Below are 20,555 nucleotides of genomic sequence, written 5' to 3'. Positions count from 1 at the left end.
TTTTTAAATTGAAGTTTAACCCATTCAGGATTTAAACAATGTTTAATTAATCGCGGAATATCTGACATCATCTATATATAGCTTCTTTTATAAAAGATAAAAAATAAATTATTTTAAAATTAATGTTAATTTTTTTAATGTGTTAGTATATAATATTTATTACTAATTTATTTAATAATGTCGCGCTTTCTTACGAATTCATGACTTAAAAAACGTAAGAAAAAATTTTTATATCATCTATATATAGAAGATGTGAAAATATACCTTCATCTATATATAGACGTAACAAAAAAAGTCACACAACCCTTCCTATCCTACTACTGAGAAATTTGAAACAAAGTTTCAAATTTCTGCCTTGCTGTTATAGAAAAAGATTTCTTGAGAGGAGTTCTGAATAGAAATGAATGAGAATCAAAATTGAATTGAAAAATTGCGCGTTTATTATTTCAGAACTCGATGAGTTCCGTTTTCCAAAAACTCATGGATAACGCTCCATATCCAATCAACTTTTACAAATTTTGTAAGCCAACAGATCCTTCAATAAAGCAATCCTGTGAAGCTAACTATTATCAAACAGGATATGCTGCAAAATTAATTCACTCTGTTTTAAAGAATAGTGGGTTCAAAAAAGTTGAAGATTTAGAAGAAGCTAATCTTATAGTTGGAGGAAAACTTCAAAGTGAAGGCGAAGAATGTAAACATTCTTATCAAAGAACAAATCATTACGAAAATACATTTTCTTTGGGATCCAAAGCTGGATACCATCATGCAATGAGAAGACTTGAAGCAAGAATTAAAGAAATGCCATCATTTTATCCAGAAACCTACCTTTTACCAGCCGAAAGAGATCAAATGCTTAAGGCATTCCCATCTTCTCCATTATGGATTCAAAAACCAGCAGGTGGATCACGTGGAAATGGAATCTCTGTTATTGACAAACCTCCTGCTGAAGGCTTCAAAAAAGTTGTTATACAGAAATATCTTGACCATCCACTACTTATCAATGGCCTTAAATTCGACTTAAGATTTTACGTTGCCATTACATCACTCATTCCACTTAAGATCTATGTATTTAATAACGGCCTTGTAAGGCTTGCAACAGAGCCATACGAAGAGAATCATGATAAAATTGGAAATAAGTCTGTGCATCTCACAAACTTTTCAATTAACAAAGAAAATGAGAACTTCCATGCTACCAATGATATCTCAGAAGATGGGAAAGGTAATAAATGGTCTCATGTTCCATTTTGGCCTTGGATGAAGGAACATGGTTTTAATGTTGATGAAATTCGTCATAAGATTGAAGATGCTTTTGTCACAACTATCATGGCATCTCGCAGTGTTTTTTGTCAGCAAGAGAGACTCCGTGAGTCATTTGAACTTTTCGGATTTGATGTAATTTTATCTCAAACAGGGGACATTCATATTCTTGAAGTAAATGTATCTCCTGCACTTGGAACATCATCCAACTTAGATATGTTCATCAAAGCTCCTCTCGTTAAAGATTTATTCAACATTGCTTTAGTTCCAGAGCCATCTCCTGAAGAAGAATTCATCGAACAGCTTATGCAAGAAAGAAATGATGAGAAATCTTGCTCAGCGATTGCGATTTGCGAATATGAAGAAACACTTCGCAGACTTGGCGGATTTACTTGCATCTACCCAACAGTAGAAAGACTAGAAACACATAAGAAATACCTTGGATATCCAGAATTTGAAGATGAAGCCCTGGCCAAATGGATTAATTCAAATGATGAACAAAAGGAAGCTTATCTAAGGGAACTTCTTACTCATCTTTATTCTGTTTGTTCAAAGCATTTTAATGAGTAAAAAACTGTATGAAATTTTTGTTTGAAAATTTCAAATTTTTCAAATTTATTCAATCTTTGATTTATATGAACATTATGTAATGAACTATTAATAGCATTGGAAAATTAAGCATTATCAGTGTTTAAATATAAAAAAAATCAAGAAAAATATAATTCAATAAAATAATTACTTGGAATTTAGATGATATAAGTTTTATACAGTTTTACAAAGTTGTAGATAATATGAAAACAAACATCAAATTTTACTCAAACTTTGTGCGTCGTGGAGCTCTTTCGCTTTCTTGTGGTTCTTGTTTCTTGCCTCCAAAAATTAAAGAAACAATCAAAACGGAACCGTTCTTGAACAAGTTTCCAATGAATGTTGGTATTTCTTTGATTTGCTTATAGTAATTCTTGTAAAATTTGGCTGTAAGCTTGATTGTAAGCTGTCTAATGTAATATCCATTGTTCTTTGTCAAGATGAATGTAACAATTAAGTTGATAACGTGGAAAGCAATTCTATCACCAAGAATCCAATCCAAAAGCTTAAATATCATAACAAGGAATGGAGCTGTTATCCAGTAGTAACCCCATTTGATGCGAAGGCCATTAGCTCTTTGATCTTCTTGTTCTATAACAACAGAATAAGTTTTGAGAGCTGGATAAGCAATGACCATTATAAGCCATGCAAGTTTAAAGATGATGAGATAAGAAATAGTTTGAACGTCCTGTCTTGGAGTTTGTTTGATGGCAGCAATATTTACGTCGCTCATAATAATTTTTTTTTATTTTTACATGGCTAAAAAAAAACACTTCGGAGGCCTCGGGCCCTGTTGTAATGTACCACGGTCTCATGTTTCTCTTGGAAGGAATCACACTTCAGTTTATACTGTTAAAAAAAAATTCTTTTGCATTTTTGTTACCTACTCGGTTTTAAGCCAGGGCATTGACTATCACTCCACAATAATGAGGATATTTCTATTGAAATATTTGAAATCCAGACCTCAATTATGAGATTGGTGGAAAATTTTTTGTTTAGTAATCATAAGCTATTGTTTTTCAGCTCTTTTAGTGAATATTGCAAAAAACACTTGAAATGATTCAAAACAAGCAAACAAACATTTTTATTTAACATCATTTATCATTTCTAACAAAGAAAGTGAGATAAAATTGGTTGTGTCATCATCTCTATCAGCAGCATCTTCTATGAATTGGTATAATTCATCAGAAATACATGTTTTCAAATCAACTTTTGGATTAGTAATTTTTTCTGATTCAAACCATCGCTGCAATACTTCAAGTAAACTTTTAACGATTTCTGGATCATCAGTTTGAACAAATGCAGTGAGAACATCGTTCAAATTTATTTTTGAAGTTAAATTCTGTAAATCTGATTGTGTTGGCAATTGTAATATGGTTGTGGTTATAAATAGACAATACTCTCTCTTAACTTCATATCTTGAAAGTGTTATAACTGACTGATTTTTGATTAGAAAATCTGATAAGAAATTTGAATCAACTACAACTCTTTTGTTGAGAACAAGTTCATTAACGCACCATAAGCATGCTTTTACTACTTGTAAATCATTAGCTTTATGGTAGTTTAATATAGATTTAAACAAATTAAAGTCAATTCCATCAATTATTCTCTTTTTAACCATAAATCCGATGAAAAGTAATGATTGGTATATAACACTTGGACATGATATGCCACTTTTGACCTCATTAATGATAAAACCTGAAATTTCATTGACATTTTGTTTAAATCCAGCTAATTGGTCATCTTTAGCCATCTTTCTGAGAAAACTTAGTATAAGACAAGTAGAATCTATATCTTTTTTCTGTAAAATATCAAATAAAAAAGAAAAAGCATGTTTCATGAAGGATCTATCGGTAATAAATGATTTCATTGTGTTTAATATATAGCGTGCAACTAAGTTTAAGTTAGGAAATTCTGATAATAGGCCTGAAATTAAACTAAATGGTAAAATCTGAAAAGCTCTTCTTGAAAACACTCCTCCGTAGCTTGAAATGTTGTTTAAAAGGGCTAAAACATCTATGAGTTTATCATGATTTGAAATTAATTGACGACAAATTGGACATATACCTTGTTCAAAGATAAGTAAAGCGTAATCTTCAGAAATACTTGCAATTTGTATAATAGTATTGAATGCAGATTGACTTATATGTTCATTGCTATCATTAATTAAATCAATCAAAAGATTTAAGACGTGTGAATCTTCTATTTGACTTATTTCTTCAAATGAGTTGTTAAAATTGTGATTTTTAATTGAATTGATTGATTCTATTCGAAATGGTTCGGAATTTTCTGAATTGAAGAGATTTTCTATCTTTTCACGAAGTTCAATGTTAGAATTATTGTTAATTCTAGTATAATTATCTACTCCTATCTTTGTTTGGTCATCTGAATGATACTTATAGTCAATCAAATCAGGAAGACTCTCCATAAACTAAAATGATTAACAACAAATATGCCAACAATAAAATATAATATGTATTAAATTTAAAAATCAACATTAAAGAATCTCAGTAACAATAATCATAAGAATTTTAATATTAATGAAGATTTTACTGACTAAGCATTGCACATTCTCAAAGTTTGTATAAATAGCTATTCTAACACAATTTGGTCTGTTAGTCAAAAAAAATTATAAAATTTATAAAGAGTTGAGATACTTTAAAATACATGTTATTATAATTTAAAACAAACAAAATTAAATAGATTTATTATATAAAATAAAAGAACAACTTGCAAAAATAAAATAAATTAGTTTTGCTTTCACCAGAATGGTCGCCATGTTGAGTGTTGTTTAGCCAGACTATATTTGTTAGTAGCAGCGTCAATCAACCGCTGTACGTATGATTCAGGTGTTTCCTTTTGCGAGTACAAAACATCGAAAACATTATCTAAAATTTCTCTTTTTGTCTCAAACGAAGGCTGACCAATGAAAGGCAAAGGTGGTTCTTCCGCATATAAATAAAAAGATGGTAATATCAAATAAGAAAAATCAGAAAAGATAGAATGTATCTTCACGAAATTTGGTATAAAAGAAGTGTTCAAACCTCCAATTCCTAATGCAGAAACTAACATTGGAGTCAATCTGAAAGGAACTTCATCAGTGAACTGAATCAATTTCAATCCTCCTTTGAAAGCCAGACTGAAATCTATATGAGTTATTTCACCTGTCTTAGAGTTAACTAATATATTAGATGGACAACGGCCTCCCAACCAAACTAAAGATCCAACACAACTTGTATAAGACAAGCTCGAAGAGAAACCTTCGCATTTTTCATACCATTCATCACTGGAACTACTCATTGCCCATAAAGCCTTTCTTAAATCATCTTCACGTGTTGGAATCTCGTTGAGGGCTTCAAGTCTTTGTATTGGTCTTAGTTGATCAACTCTTTGTGTTGTAAGATTTGAGATATCTCTAATTTCAATGAGATGATCAACTTGTATTTGTTGTCTGTATTTAGTGATGACTTGTTCAAGGAATTGTGAATCTCTGTAATATTGTATCAATGATATATTATGAGAAATCTGTATCAAATTGTTGATTGTCAATGGGAATTCAGCTGAATTTCCTAAAGCTCTTCTTAAAAACAGTTTAATTAGCATCTGGAACTGTGTTGCTCTTGCATTAAATATTGTTGAATCTTGACCTCTTATTAGGAAATTATATTCGTTTCCATCTTTTCCTAATAATGTTATCTGCCTCGGCCTTGTTTTAACAGGAATAACTATCAAATCATCTTTAACTAGTGCAAGTCCTTTTGATGATGACATTCCTGGAATAATCAATGATGAATTCTCAAAGTTTGGAGCGTTATTCATTACATCACTTAATCTAATTTTCTCCAATCTTCTCACGAAGTCTTGGCAATTGGATGCAATCTGTTGAGCGCTTTTGTTCACTTGAGAAACTCTTACTTGTGGGTTATCAACGAATTTCGGTTCTTTCGAAGACATCAACATAATTATTTCTTTGATGTGTGCTTCGTTTAATTTATAAAACAAATGATCGAAATTGGATTTCGGCATTTGATCATCAGTTAACAAAGCATTAATTAATTCTCTAGAAGATTGCAGCCATTGCTCAAATATTGTTTGGCTTGCGTTTGTTATTAACTTTCTAAATGAAAGAGTTTCTGTGTATAAAACAGAATTTTCCACAGCGAAAATATTAAGAATTGACGAAAGAATCATATTGTTTTGATTCATGTCAGAGAAAGATTGGCAATACATCAAAACATTATGAGGCTGTGAATGGTAAATATCCAATAACAAACCAGTAGCAATCTGTTGAGCATTTTGGTTTGGAGAGAACATGAAAGAGAACAACTGTGGAATAACTTCTTGCATTTTCTGGAGAGGAATCGATTTAATGAAGTTAATTGCAGTTAAAAACAAATCATTGTCATAACAAATTTTGAAGAAAAGAGAAAGAACAGCACAAATATCACTAAAAGCAACGAAAGGCTGCAATTGTAAGCAATTTGCATATGATTTCATTCCTTCTATTGCGTATTCCTTTTCATCAGGATTATTCTTGAAAAGATAATAATTAACAATCGCCCATTTTTGAGTTATTCCTGCTTTCCTCAAATTCAAAATTCCTTTCAGCATTTCTTCCAATTGTTTGAGTAAATCGTTGTTAAACAAAGCATCGTTTAGCACGTACTCAACGTACATCATGATCTGCGTGAAATGGACTTGTTTCTTTTCATTACTAAATATGATATTTTCCAATTTATCCAAAACTTCGTCTCTTTCGTTTTTCGACCACATGTAATGTAAATAAATGTTTGAAAGAACATAATCGGCGTTTGACAAGTCAAAGTTCGGATAGAAATAGTCGAAGAAACATTCAAACATGTTGTATTTCTTGTCATTTATTGTTATTTCAAGGAATTTGTTGAACTGGAGTTGATCTTCCGGCATCATGATCATTCTTGGTAAAATCAAATTCCACCAAACATCAGAATTACTCTCGCAGTTCTGGAGTCTTTGTTTCCAGACTTCTTTTGGTATATTACCATTTGTCTCAATTATTTCATTGAGTTCATACAAATATTGACAAGTTACAACCAAAGGATAAATTACAGGATAAGGAGATTTGAAGTTCAATGAATGTTTCGTTGCGATGATTTCGTAAACTTTTTTAATTGTTTTTCTGGCATCATCGTACTTCTTTAGATATATCTGAGCGAATGCCTTTGTTGTCAAGTTCTTCAATGTCTCTTCCGAGTTGAATGATGAATAAAAACTCATCAAACTTTGGTCAGCGAAGAAAGCACTTTGTGTAAAACATTGTGACAATCTTGGCAATGTGTTCTTGTAGGCACTTAACACTAAAGGACTATTCTCTATTATATCTTTGTATTTGAACAAGTTTTGTGCTGAGAAAATGTATCCAACGAATTCTTGATCTGTTAATTTTTCTTTGTTTTCAATCAGTTTTTCTTTGTAAATAGGAAATGCTTCATCCCATCTTTTCAAGGAAATCAAGAATTCTTTGGATATTGGTTCAGTGAGTTTAGACATCAATGGCTTCATATCTATTGTTTTACTCACTTCGCTTAGAAAGATACAGAACTGTCTAAGTGTTTTTTCGTTCTTGTCTTTCATATAAAATTCTTGGACATGATGCAAACCAAATGAAAGAGATCGAGATCTGATACAAATATTAATGAAACTCTTCGGATCGAATTGAAGACCATTTCCTACTCTTTCAAGTTGTTCTACTAAGTTTACAAGTGTCCGCAACAAATTGTTTGGCATCTGTGGATTTTGCAAACTTTGTGAAAGTTTTTTTGATAAAATAATTTGATCTTTTTCACTCAAAATAGACCAACATGAACTGAAAGCGGCTGGAAACAGATAAATGGCGAGTTGCTTGTGAACGGAACTCAACTGTGAGCAACAACTTATTGTTGAACAGGGGGATGTCAATATGGAAGTAGATATCAAATTTTGGTACCAATTTTGCCAATGTTTAGGAGTATACATTTTATCGTCATTGAAACAATTCACGAAATTCTTTGGATCATTGTTTGTTGTTGAAAATGAATCAATTAAAGGACCTGTGACTTTCTCTATCTTAGGGAAATCTGGTTTATCCAATGAAGGCTTTATGTTTTGCTTCATTTGTGTCATTATTTGATCGAAAACTTCAAAAGCTCTTTCATCTTTTTGCAAAACATCAAAAATTCTGTGAGCGTAGTAAGTGATGTTTTTGTCAATAATTATAATCATTGTTCTCAAGACAGAAAGAGAGACATTTTGTATGGCTGGTTCCTTATCAACACACATCAATGAAACAGCAGAAAATATTGATCCTGCATATGGATTCGGATCTGTTTTTTGTATCAAAAACTTGAGAGTTTTTAGAGCGGTTATTTTGATATTATTTGAAACAAAAACAGATGAAATTGTTTTGCAAATTTGAGGGATGAACAAATTACACAAAGAAGGGAAATAAGCAGACAATGTTGCAGAGAGTGTTAAACATGAATTAGCCAAATAAGGATTAGTAGAAACACTTGAAGAAATCGATCTTCTTATTTTCGAAACCAAAGGATACAAAAATGGCAAAAAATCATTTCCCAAACCAGTAACAATACTTGCAATAACATCTATGAAGTAGTTCAAGTCAGGAGCTTCCCATTGCTCATAAATACAATTAAGAATCGACTCAACATGAGGAAACATTTGTTGTTTTGCAACTAATGTCAATGTTTTCAATTGTTTTATTGATTCAACACGTGCTGAATCAACAGAATTCATTATATGATTCAAGATAATAGGAATAATCTGTGATAAATGTTCTGATGATTGTGTAGACATCATTGATAATGTTGTAATGGCTGTAGACAAAGATTGTGTCCTGAAATTCGTCAAATACTTGTCATTAACCATTTCCATTAATTTAGGGAAAATTAGTGATCCGTAATATTCATTCTGTGATGATGTTCCGTTGTTTAATTGTATTGTATCATCTGCTCTCGATGTTCCTGATTGTTCTGATGGAATTCTTTGTGGAGAAACAGCTCCACATTGTCCAAGAAATTCAAGTGCTCGAACTTTGAGACTTTTCGAGTCACTGTGAGCAGCAATACTAAGTAATGCATCCAATAGTTCAGGAGCAATTCCATAAATGTTTGCAGTACTTGCAGTTTTTTTGACAAAAAGTGACAAAGTGTCAATAACTAATTTCTTAATTTGTTTTGAAGAGAACTCTTTGAGGAGAGTTGTGAATATAGGTAATATCTGTGTTAGGTACGGAGATATCGTTTGGTGGTTAACCTGTAATATTCCTTGTATTGTTTTAATTAAATTAATTGTCAGTTGAGTTTCGGCTTCAGAACCAATAACAGAACCCGTTGATCCTCGAACTGACAATAATTTGATGATGATTGGTATCATTGTAGTGGCATATATAGGAAATAAGACAGCAGATGCTTCAATTAAAGCTGGCAAACTGTCTGTTGCATGTGCTCTTTCGAATGATGATGCAGAACACTGTAAAGCATATAAAGCATTGATCAAAGCGTTCCTAAGAATTGCGTCTGACCCAATTGGTGAATATTTTCTCGTGTTTTTCAGAACTTTGAAACAAAAACTTCGGACTTGAGGGGAATTGTCGTTAGCAAGGTTCTTAAGGAACTTAAGGAATGGATCATGTGCTAAATATGGAAAATGTATGCTACTAAATGAAGAAATGATCGAAATTCTGACGGTTAAAGAAGTATCTGAAGCTGCAATTGCGATTAACTGCTTCAAAACCTTTGAAAACTCTACGGGATCATCTGAGAACATGATATGAAGTAATGCTTTCGGTGCAGCAGCTCTCAACTCGTCATTTTTTGCAAATAAATATTTCTTCACTTGAGGAACTAGTTCCTGGACCTGAACGGCAGGTAATTGTGGTAACATTGGTATAAGTTTAAGCGCATGCAACGAGTAATCAGACAAAACGTCCAAAGCAACTAAAATTTTTTCGATAATTACTGAAGAATGTTCATCCCAGAATGTGGAGTTGCAGGTATTCAACAGAGGAAATAAATCCAGAAAATTAGGTGTAAACAAAACTCCTGACACAATTTGCCAGATTTCTTTTCCTTTTGTTAAATTAATGCTTGGATCAACGCTAATCAGTTTTTTAAGGAGTCCAAGTACTGATCTGATGTTCTGAAGTTCTCTTTCTTGAACAATTTTGATACATGCTGATAAAATTACTGAAACTTGTTCAATTACGGGATCTGGAACGAAATCTAAGAGAATACTGAATGCTTCGCATATAGTTGGTACTGAATCTGATTTTAGCATCATGGTTATCAATAAATTGAATACATCCGTGAAAAATTCGGAATGAAATACGGGAGGTTCGACTGCGGACAACAAACTTCGTATTAAAATGCATTTTTGTTTAAATTTCGACTTTGCCTGTTGTATATTTGGTGTAATCGTATAATAAATATCATATAATGACAATTTGAAGTAATGTGGCTTTAATCGTAACATTTCTGCCATCACAGAAGCAACACTAGATAACGAATTGACTTTTGATTCGTGTATATGGTTTAAACATGAATTCATTACTTCTTGAAATCGAGTAGATAAATTATATGCGTGAGTCTTTATCATCGTTATGAAAAGTTGCGTAAACATCTCTGATGCGAGATTTTGGACGTCTGTATTACTTGAAAAAAGAAGAACCCAAAGTGTTTGTTGGATTTCTCCACAATTTAATATGAAAAATGTAGGCAATAAGGAAGCGAATTCCTTAACCATATGGAGTCCCATGATTTGATTGCTTTTTTTGCTATTGTTTGCTAATAAATTTAGCGCATTCGAAAAGTAATACGACGCTAAATTTGGATTTGTTTCGATTTTATCCGCAGAAATTTTAGCTATGCAGTATGCTGATAGATGAGCCGTTTCAAAATCGTCTGTTTTCATTATCATTTCGAAAAATGATTTTAATAAATTGTCATCTTGATCGTAAAAATGATAAACTGTGAGCAAAATTACAGATATTCTCTGTAAATTTGCATTATTCTTAACTTTAGAAAGCGAAATTGCATATTCCGTTGACGAATTTACCCAAATCTTGATATCTTCTTGGGGAAAATACTGAAGTCTCTGGATCATTTTGGACCATGTGATCTCGGCGTACTTCCGGGTCTCGGCAAATGAGCCCGGAAAGCGAAACGTCTCGATCACAGCCTTCGTTTTCTAAAGTTACCGCCAAAATTGCCAATACGAAAAAATCGAAAACTCATGGATACACGACTTTTGATCTGACAATCCAAGAAATCTTATTAAATATCGCAACCACCGAGTAACGAAATTTGAAAAAATCTCATTTCTCATATTACAATGACGGCACAGAGATTTTAGATGGAATTGATTGGTTGATTTAAGTTTTTTACTTAATTATAGGAAATTAAAGATTTCAATCTGAAAAAATTATCAAAAGAAGGAAATCAATAATGAAAACCTCAAAGTTTGAACATTTAAAGGTTATACTATTGCTGGGTTTTAATCACTATTAATTGTAAAAATATTTCATATCAAAAGTTTATTGCCTCACAACTATAATATCAAGTATCATTGGTGTGTTTTAAAAAATGATCAATAAGTGAAGTACAAATATTTAGATGATTTAGTAAATAATAAAGGAATTTTTAGCTCAATTTAAGAGCAAAGTAAGTTATTATATTGTACTACAGCATGTGTTTGTGCAGGAGGCTTATTGGGACCATTTTGCGTAAAATTAAAGAAAAATCAATTCACAATAACAATTAAATCGGCAATTTGAAAAATAAACTAAGAATAAATATATTCTATATGGTAACAGAGTTCCTTCCGTTCAATATTGATAGCTAGTTCACTTGTCGGTCCATAAAATTACGAGAATACGTTGTATATATGTCACTTTTAGTTCATAAACTCATTGAAATTGAATTTCAATACTGCACAGAAATTGAAAGAAAAATGGCACTTTTCTGTAATATTGACTGAGTCCGAAATCGGCCATCCAATAAAAGATGTAACACAAATAGAGATTTATTATTTATGTACGGTCTTTTTTTCAGAATATTCAAATTCCCATTATACTTTTCTGAGTGCATTACTTCTATCGTAAAAAAAATTTTAAATATGGATGACCCTTTATTACATCTTGCCGAGAATCAAAATAATCTTCTCGACAAAAAGTATTCAGGGCGTCGCATTACATTAACAAGAGGATTATATTGCAAGATATTTGTTCCAATCGGAATTTTATGCTTCATTATGGCAATAATTCTAAAATATACAGTCCCAACAGCCATCGAAATAGTTCAGGAATATGACGATTACTGTCCATTAGGTAAGACATGTGATTTTATTATCAGCGTCCCAAAACCAATGAAATTTCCAATTGCATTATTATATCAGCTCGACAATTTTTACCAAAATCATTTAGGTTCTGTTGGATCACGCTCCGACGCCCAACTATTAGGTAAGTATGTTGATTTCGATAAAATGAAAATGTGTGCCCCTTATCGTTCTCACAATGACAGTAAGGATCCAACTCAATGGATACTTCCTTGTGGCGTTGAAGCAATAAGCTACTTCAATGATTCGTTTTCTATGATTCCTTACCAAGATATTAATCCGACGGGCTGCTCACGATCTGGCATTAAAGTTAGAGCGTTGAATAGTAGATATTCTGGCCATAAATGGCTCGAAGATAACATTGTATTTCCAACAGAATACATTTCCCATAGATTTTCTATTTGGATGGACACTGCTGCCTTTCCAAGTTTCAGAAAAATGTATGGAATCATTAAAGGGTCTGGCTATTTAGCTGGTCCAAATATTACAATCTCGATTACAAACAACTATGACGCTACAGTATTTAATGGAAGGAAATCTCTAGTATTAACTACGCAAGGATATGATGCTGTGTCATTACAATATCTTTTTGGCCTGTTTATTGCTACAGGAATAGTTATTGAATTATTTTGTGTTTTTATTTTTGTTTACAAGAAATAACGTGTTTTATTTGTTTTGTTATTTGTTAAATATTATTGTTTGAAATTGAATTTTCTCTATATATGCTATTTTAAAGTAATTGCAAGTATTTGCGTTATTGAGAATGTTCCTAAGAAAAATTAGTGAAGTACTATTATACATGATCCTGTTTATATTCATTCCACTTAACATATTTGATGTCTATTGTTATATTAACTTTATAACATATAACAATGGCGTTAATGTTTGAAGTTGAACTAAATGAATATTACCACAAAAGTATATCATTGTTTTATTGGATATTCATGCCATTAATGATAAAAATAATGAACTTTCTATAAATAATTTTTTTTATATTCATACAAATACAAAATAAACAAATATTACAAATAGCTAGATTAAAACAAGAAGATCTTCATTCAAGTGCACGATGAAATAGCCCTAAATTCTTTCTCATTTTGATAATGAGAAATATGCCAGAATTCTATAGAAATTTATCAAAGAAAATAGAATCAAAGCATTGTAGAGTGGAATTACTTCATTCTTGACTTAAGTTCTGCAAGTTGTTTTTGATAAAATGCAACTTTTGGTGCCATATCATTTTCTTCGAAATCTCTAACGCGTTCCTGTAGTTCTTCATTAATTTCATTCATTTCTGTTATTTGAGAGACTAAAGCTTCAAATTTTGGATTCATATTTTGCAATTTATCTTCAATACCGCCAATTCTGTTATAAATATCACCAAGCTTGCTTTCATAAGAATTATATAGTAATTCCGCCCTGGTTCTGAAGTGACCTGCAAGTTCGGGTACAAATGGAACTTCTTGTTTCGCTGTTGAAAGAACACCGATTAATTCATCTAAATTAGGCTCTTTGGATGAATCTGTGATGAGTAATTCCTCAAATATATTTGATAATTTCTCACAAATCGCTGTGGAACTTGTTCCATTTTGAGCTCTGTAATAATTTAATTTCTTTATTAGATTTGTAAACGTTTCTTTAATGGAATCATCCTTCTTTCTAGTTGCCTCTAGTTGATTATTCAATTCTTCTAGTCTTGAATTGAATTCGCGATTATTGATTTCTAACTGAGCTTTATCTTGTTTAAGAAGCATATTCTCATGGGATATTTGAGAGTTTGCTTCCTCTAAAGTAGCAATTTTGGTTTTTAATTTCGAATTTTCAGAATTCAATTGAGAAATCTCCTGATTAAGCTTTGAAAAGTCTGTTATCATTGTATCTTGTTTAGATGCAGTTTTAATACTTGTTAACTGGGCTTCATATCCTTTTTGCATTTCTTGCATTTCAGATCTATGATTTTGCATAATACTTTCAATTTCTTGCTGATATAATGCGCATTTAGGACATTCAGATGATCCAAATACCTTATTTGACTCGATTGTAACCAACAAGCTTCGATTTTCATTTTGCAATTCAGTAATCTTGGATACTACCTGATCCATTGTGGAGCATCCAAGTAAATCGAGTATTTCTTTAGATGTATTCCAATTTTCCTTTTCTTTCAATGCGCCGTGAAGCATATTGTTCTCTGCTTCTTTTTCATAGTATTTGGCTTCCATATGATTAAGATTTGTTTTCAATTCGTTTATTTGTGCTTTATGCGTTTCTTCCATTTTTTTAATCACGTTTTCATAATTTTGAATGGCTTCAGTGTACTGTTGAATCTTATACTGAAGCTGGAAAAGCTCGTTTTGCTGACCTTGGTTGATGACATCGTTGACATCAACTGGAACTTCAATCATGCAAAAGTGACCGTTTAAGATTTAGGATACTATTTGAAATCAGTGGTGTTCTGATTGGAATTGAGATTTTTTAACTGTTATCTCTTTATATTCTGGAAATTACTGAATTCTGTGAGGAAATGCAATAAAAAATTAGAATTATTTCATAAGATAAGGCTGATATTTTTATAAATGATATGACAATGGAAAACAGAATGATTAATAATATTAGAATTCTTTAAATTGAAGCCAAACGAATGAGAAATTTATCAAATCTGGGAATTAGAAAAATGGTATAAAGAAAGAAAAGTTTAATAAAAACAATAATATTTTTAGTCGAAAAATTTACAAATTGAAATAATTTACAAATTATCATAAAACAATAGTAGAATTGTATGAGTTAAATGGATGTAGTATGGAATTGAAATGAAAGACATAAAGTTGTTTCAGTGAAAAAAAAAATATGAAATGTCAAAGAAAGTATTGATTTCCTTGTTGATGATCAAGGAATCGTAATGAAGTTGTTTGTTTTGAATAGCATACCTGTTTTATCAAGAAAATTGAATTTATATTTCAGTTTTTTTGTAATATTTGATAATATAATTTAACCATTTAAAAGAACTTTGTATTTTTATTGAATTTTGATAATATTGTATGTGTTTTGAAGTTGGTGTAAAGAATAACAAAATATTGATATAAATTTACAAGATACATTGTTGTTTGTATCTTTTTAATACCTTGGACGATAGTCAATATAATCGCGGCGGTCATAATACATGTCTGGTCTCCTCCTGTCATCATAACCATAAGCTGGATCTTGATCGTAACGAGGCCTTGCCATCATTGCCCTATCATCGTAATCGTAGCGTGGTTCGTTGTATCTGTCATATGCAGGATATCTTGGAGGCATATCATATCTGAGGCGGTCGTTGTATCTGTCATAATCATAACGTGGATCTTCATTGTATCTGTCATATCTTGCAAAACGATCACGGTCATCCGGTCTGCGATCGCGCATATCGCGATCATCATTGCGGTTGCGTTGTGGCATTCCCTTGAATGGCATTAGACGTGCTTCCTCTTTTGTATAGCCTCTATCACGCTTGGCAAGTTCGACCTTAAGAACGTTTGTACCATACTTACAATTATTCTTTGCTAATGAGGCTTCAGCATCCTTTTCGTTTGTAAATTTTATGAATGCATATGGAGGTATTTGTGGATTTTTTAAAGAATGAACAACTTTGATGGATTCTATCTGACCAAACCCTGAAAAAATTTGTTTGATGTCGTCTTCAGTGCCATCCATGCCAAAGCCTGTGACATAAACGTTTAACTTAAGCTTGGATTCTCCAGATGTTTTTTCAGCTTCAGTTGTTTGAGCTGCTTGCTCTTTAGATGGAGTCTGTTCCGTGGTCATTTTTTATGAAAGGAAATTTTAGACGGATATCATCACCTCACTATTTTTGCAAAATTCCATTAAGTATTGCTTGTGGAGCAAAAATAATAAATTTCAGAGCGAACAGATCGATTTCGTATTATTTCAGAATTTTTCTGACAGTTAATATAAAAAGGATTCATTGATCACAGCATGAATCTTAGTATAGTTATTGGTTATGAGCTCTTTAGCCAGAATGGCAGTATCAAACATATGAATATTTTTATTGCCGTTCAATATCAATTAAGAAATTGATATGATGAGATGTATATAAAAGTATTCTTTAATCCTAAATGAATTGGCAGAAACAAATCAATCATCAGAACGATTGATTTAGATTTTGTACTCATATATGACTCGCCAATATATTAGTAGTATAATAGCATAACATTGTAATTGTTTGTAGTATGGTATTGAACAAATAAAAATTATAACTTTAAAATGTGATATTTTTGTAACTGATATGCATCATTTGCTTGAATGATTTCTTGATTTTGGAATATTGTTGAGAAATTGAGACTGAATAATTTAAAATTCAGTGAGGAATTGAAATATTTCTATTAAAGAGGGTAATGAGTCTATTGAAATCATTTAATTCATTGGGGTGTTTAAAGGTGTAATATTTCTGATTGAAGTTATTTGATAAAAAATAATAATATTTAATAACATCAAGATTGTTAAGTAAATTTCACGCATTTGATTGTCCTAGACTTTTCCCATAAGATTTTGGAAAGATTAGTTTTCCAAATTTTTTTTGATTTCATGAAAATGTTAGCAATTCTAACATTGATGAAATATATTTTTTGAATTTTGAATTTTTTTTGGAAATTTAATAAGTTAAATCTTTGATATTCATCATTTGGATATGTTTTTCGCATTTTTAACTAATATAAGAGATTCAAATTTATATAAAAATACAAATTATTACATTATAATTGATTTTTATTCGGTATTAAAAATTAAGTATTTTATAATATATGAATCATTATAACTTAGTGCAGCAGATACTATTTGCTTTTGATAGGCATTGCTTGTACTTAGTGCCTTTTGCGAAATGGTTCAACACTATATTTGGCAAATTACAAGATTTACCTTTTTCTTTGATAAGAGAATAAAAAGAAAAGTAAAAAATTAAGTATAATAATAAACAGAATTTATATTTAGTTGCGCTCTCCGCGGATACGCTGAGCAAGCTGGACATCACGCTCCATGATTGTAACTCTGTTAGCATGGATAGCGCAAAGGTTTGTATCTTCGAAGAGACCTACAAGGTAAGCTTCAGAAGCTTCCTGAAGGGCAGCGATAGCGGAGGACTGGAAACGAAGATCACCACGGAAGCCAGAAGCGATTTCTCTGACGAGACGCTGGAATGGGAGCTTACGGATAAGGAGATCTGTGGACTTCTGATACTTACGGATTTCACGAAGAGCGACTGTACCTGGGCGGAAACGGTGTTGCTTCTTAGCACCCTGGGAGTCGATTGTTGGTGTTGACTTGCGGGCGGCCTTGGCACCGAGGGACTTACGTGGGGTCTTGCCACCTGTGGATTTTCTAGCTGTCTGCTTTGTACGAGCCATTAGAAATAATGAAGTCAATCATTTCCCCGCCGTTTTTCATTCAATTTTTTATGCCATTTTAGACCTAAATTATTTCAAATAAATATTTTCAATACATACTGAAAAAACAATAGCGTAAAGTGACAAGGAATAACTTTTGGCGGTATTATTTGAGAAGGTAACTTATTTCATTAGTTATAATGTCTGGCCGCGGTAAAGGTGGTAAGGGTCTCGGTAAGGGTGGTGCTAAACGCCATCGTAAAGTAATGCGTGAGAACATCCAGGGTATCACAAAGCCAGCCATCCGTCGTCTTGCTCGTCGTGGTGGTGTCAAGCGTATCTCTGGTGATATCTACGAAGAAGTTCGTGGCGTCCTTCGTCACTTCCTTGAGAACGTCATTCGTGATTCAGTTACATACACAGAACACGCTCGTCGTAAAACAGTTACAGCCATGGATGTCGTCTATGCTCTCAAGCGCCAGGGCAAGACACTCTACGGTTTCTAAAGTATGAATAAAATGTGTATCTTTTCTTACTTTTATATGTTTTTCTTAATCAATTATCAAATTTAAGAGATCTTTATATTACTGAAGGCTTTTTTTATACATTGGATATGTCTCCTTGTTGTAATGATTGTGGTTGCAAAATAACTAACTTAACTTATAACTTTTTAAAAATTCATTACAAATTCTTTTTGGTTTTCATGTAAGGGTATGCGGCAAAGATTTATTAAAGGTTACATAGCTAATATAAAACGCTTTATTATAACAAACAAACAGAAAACAATTTTAAAATTTTAATATTCTATAGAATTATCATAGAATTCCTTAATAATTTGATCAAACACAGCGGCAAACTCACTTATCTCGACCTTAATATCTTGTTGGTACAATAATTTGTAACAATTATTGGTATAACATAGTTCTGCATTATTTTGACACGAATTTAGTTGAGCTGCTTTGCTACTACTAATATTTAGCGCTTCAAGTTTAACTCCTTGTAAATTGAAGTACTCGAAATCACAAAACTTAGAAATCTCTTTTGCAATTCGTGAACATGTCATCCCAAAAGGCTGCAATTCTATTATTACAGGTTTCTTTTTCTTTTCTTCAGAAATCATCCAAAAAGAATTTGCAATTTCATCACTTTCTGCACCAATAAATATATTTGAAGATATAGAAAGGTTAATTCGTTGAGTTAGGTCAAGATTCTTGAAGTCTACTCTATGTAAGTTGCAAAAATCACAACTTGTCCTAATATATTGTTCAATATCATCCAAATTAAGAATTGAACTATTATTATTCGAACTATTCAATAGTACTATATCTAACAAACCATCTTTACGATCTGGTTTTGGAATTTTGTATTTTTCAAAGATTTGATTTTTAAATTTATCAATAAATGATCTATTGAAGTTGAAAACAACTCTATTCTCTTCATCTGGATTCCTAGAATACGATGGATCCTCTTCAAACGTTGGATATCCAACAATTAACCTTTTGAATAAATATTTTTCTTTTGGATACTTTTGTAAATGTCTGATTTTGTTGTCAGAGAGTACAGAAACTATTTCGTTGGAGGATTCTGCATTTCTGATGAAAATCAAAATATCTTTTGTTATTTTCAAAGTTTCATAACTTGAAATGAAAGGAAGAGATAAACTAGTAAGGGTATTCCATAGTGATGTCGAATCATTAAATAAAGAGATCAAAATTGAATCTTTTTCGATAATTTCAAAATTTTCATTGAATTCTTGAACTGATGAGTTCAAAACAACGGGTTCTTGATCGAGAGCTGCAGATACTGAGCTAAAAGGTGGAGATCGACCATCAATTGTCATAAATGGATGCGGAAAGTTGTATTTTGCTTTTGAGAAAAAAACAAGGAAGCCATTCAATAAGGCAGTGTTTCTGAATTCACAATATCTTGTTTCAAAGGATGAACCGAAGCATTTTGCTTGAGAATAGTTTGATTTTGAAAATTCAATTTTGCTCAACTTGACATCAAAATCATTCTCAGATTCAGGTATATTACTCTTCAGATGGAGTAATGATGGCTTCTGATTGAAATCAGGAGTCTTACAATATAATTTTCCATCGTAATCTTGAATAAATGGAAGATCTATTGACAAAAATAACTTATCTTCGCCTAAGTAATCTTGATTTGTTGCATAATTTGGAAATATAAGTAATTGATCAAATGCATAAGTCTCAAATCCGTAATAATCCTTTAGATATGGATAAAATTTGATTGGTATGTTCTCGTGATATGATATTTTGATTGTGTTATTCTGTGATTGAATAGATTTAATCGAATAACAAGGATGAAATCCTCGAATATTGGTCGGAAATTTAGATTCATAGTATGAAATGAAAGCTAATAAGATCGATGATAAAATTGCAGCAAAGATGATCAAATGTATCTTATGCCTTTTAAAAAAAGAAACCCTTTTATGCAATTTTATCATCTTATGATAACAAAAAACGGGGGGAGATACCAAATTTTCTTCGCATCCTGACCATTGCATTTACAAGTTTCATACAATCTTGACAACATGTAGTGGCAAGATTAAGATTTCCTTACACTACTTACAAATGATTTCAACAGTAGATCAAATTTTAAAATTGAATCTTACCTAATCATAGTAATTTCAAGTCATTAATCATTTGTGTTCAAAAACTAAAGAAAGTAATGCTAATTTTTGAATATTGTATGGGGAATACCATATAAATATTTTAAAATTTTCGTCATATAAACTTTTTTTTTCAAATAAGATGAAATTGAACATAATAATTGCTATTGACTACCAAAAGGAGATAAGCTGTTTTAATGAAATGCCATGAATGCTTTGTATTAAAACTTGAAATTTCTATTTCATTTCTATATATAATCACACACGTAACATTTACTATAATTACCTTTACAAGATAATAAAATATCACATAATGTCAGTTGTTTAAATTCTGA

The 20,555-nt window shown here is 31.5% G+C and overlaps 9 protein-coding genes and 1 pseudogene across 10 annotated transcripts; 3 read left to right on the top strand and 7 right to left on the bottom strand.

Annotated features, from left to right (window-relative positions):
- Positions 1–447: 447 nt before the first annotated feature.
- TVAGG3_1050580 (protein polyglutamylation) lies at positions 448–1,908 on the top strand (the record flags this gene model as incomplete). The annotated part of the gene is made up of 1 exon (XM_001324610.2): positions 457–1,830. The coding sequence occupies one exon, from the start codon at positions 457–459 to the stop codon at positions 1,828–1,830; it is 1,374 nt and encodes a 457-aa protein (XP_001324645.2).
- Positions 1,909–2,008: 100 nt separating this feature from the next.
- On the bottom strand, positions 2,009–2,581 carry TVAGG3_1050570 (uncharacterized protein; the record flags this gene model as incomplete). The annotated part of the gene is made up of 1 exon (XM_001324609.2): positions 2,072–2,581. The coding sequence occupies one exon, from the start codon at positions 2,579–2,581 to the stop codon at positions 2,072–2,074; it is 510 nt and encodes a 169-aa protein (XP_001324644.1).
- A 553-nt stretch (positions 2,582–3,134) lies between these two features.
- On the bottom strand, positions 3,135–4,276 carry TVAGG3_1050560 (annotated as a pseudogene). Its single transcript has one exon. A coding segment is annotated over exon 1 (1,142 nt).
- A 332-nt stretch (positions 4,277–4,608) lies between these two features.
- On the bottom strand, positions 4,609–10,800 carry TVAGG3_1050550 (ataxia telangiectasia mutated (ATM) -related family; the record flags this gene model as incomplete). Its single annotated transcript, XM_001324607.1, has 1 exon — positions 4,609–10,800. The coding sequence occupies one exon, from the start codon at positions 10,798–10,800 to the stop codon at positions 4,609–4,611; it is 6,192 nt and encodes a 2,063-aa protein (XP_001324642.1).
- A 1,197-nt stretch (positions 10,801–11,997) lies between these two features.
- On the top strand, positions 11,998–12,876 carry TVAGG3_1050540 (uncharacterized protein; the record flags this gene model as incomplete). The annotated part of the gene is made up of 1 exon (XM_001324606.1): positions 11,998–12,876. One exon carries the CDS (start codon positions 11,998–12,000, stop codon positions 12,874–12,876), a length of 879 nt encoding a protein of 292 aa, XP_001324641.1.
- Positions 12,877–13,261: 385 nt separating this feature from the next.
- TVAGG3_1050530 (uncharacterized protein) lies at positions 13,262–14,689 on the bottom strand (the record flags this gene model as incomplete). Its single annotated transcript, XM_001324605.1, has 1 exon — positions 13,389–14,618. One exon carries the CDS (start codon positions 14,616–14,618, stop codon positions 13,389–13,391), a length of 1,230 nt encoding a protein of 409 aa, XP_001324640.1.
- Positions 14,690–14,936: 247 nt separating this feature from the next.
- On the bottom strand, positions 14,937–16,017 carry TVAGG3_1050520 (eukaryotic translation initiation factor 3 subunit G family; the record flags this gene model as incomplete). Its single annotated transcript, XM_001324604.1, has 1 exon — positions 15,328–16,014. The coding sequence occupies one exon, from the start codon at positions 16,012–16,014 to the stop codon at positions 15,328–15,330; it is 687 nt and encodes a 228-aa protein (XP_001324639.1).
- A 1,153-nt stretch (positions 16,018–17,170) lies between these two features.
- Positions 17,171–17,616, bottom strand: TVAGG3_1050510 (histone H3/CENP-A; the record flags this gene model as incomplete). The annotated part of the gene is made up of 1 exon (XM_001324603.2): positions 17,193–17,609. The coding sequence occupies one exon, from the start codon at positions 17,607–17,609 to the stop codon at positions 17,193–17,195; it is 417 nt and encodes a 138-aa protein (XP_001324638.1).
- A 161-nt stretch (positions 17,617–17,777) lies between these two features.
- TVAGG3_1050500 (histone H4-2) lies at positions 17,778–18,106 on the top strand (the record flags this gene model as incomplete). The annotated part of the gene is made up of 1 exon (XM_001324602.2): positions 17,789–18,094. The coding sequence occupies one exon, from the start codon at positions 17,789–17,791 to the stop codon at positions 18,092–18,094; it is 306 nt and encodes a 101-aa protein (XP_001324637.1).
- A 278-nt stretch (positions 18,107–18,384) lies between these two features.
- Positions 18,385–20,115, bottom strand: TVAGG3_1050490 (EGF domain-specific O-linked N-acetylglucosamine family; the record flags this gene model as incomplete). The annotated part of the gene is made up of 1 exon (XM_001324601.1): positions 18,385–20,115. The coding sequence occupies one exon, from the start codon at positions 20,113–20,115 to the stop codon at positions 18,385–18,387; it is 1,731 nt and encodes a 576-aa protein (XP_001324636.1).
- Between the last annotated feature and the right edge of the window lie 440 nt (positions 20,116–20,555).

The sequence above is a fragment of the Trichomonas vaginalis genome, chromosome I (genome assembly GCF_026262505.1).
Source record: "Trichomonas vaginalis G3 chromosome I, whole genome shotgun sequence".
In the NCBI taxonomy this organism is placed as follows: Eukaryota; Parabasalia; order Trichomonadida; family Trichomonadidae; genus Trichomonas; species Trichomonas vaginalis.
Note: the sequence above shows the minus strand (reverse complement) of the source record. Positions and strands in the feature narration are given on the sequence as shown.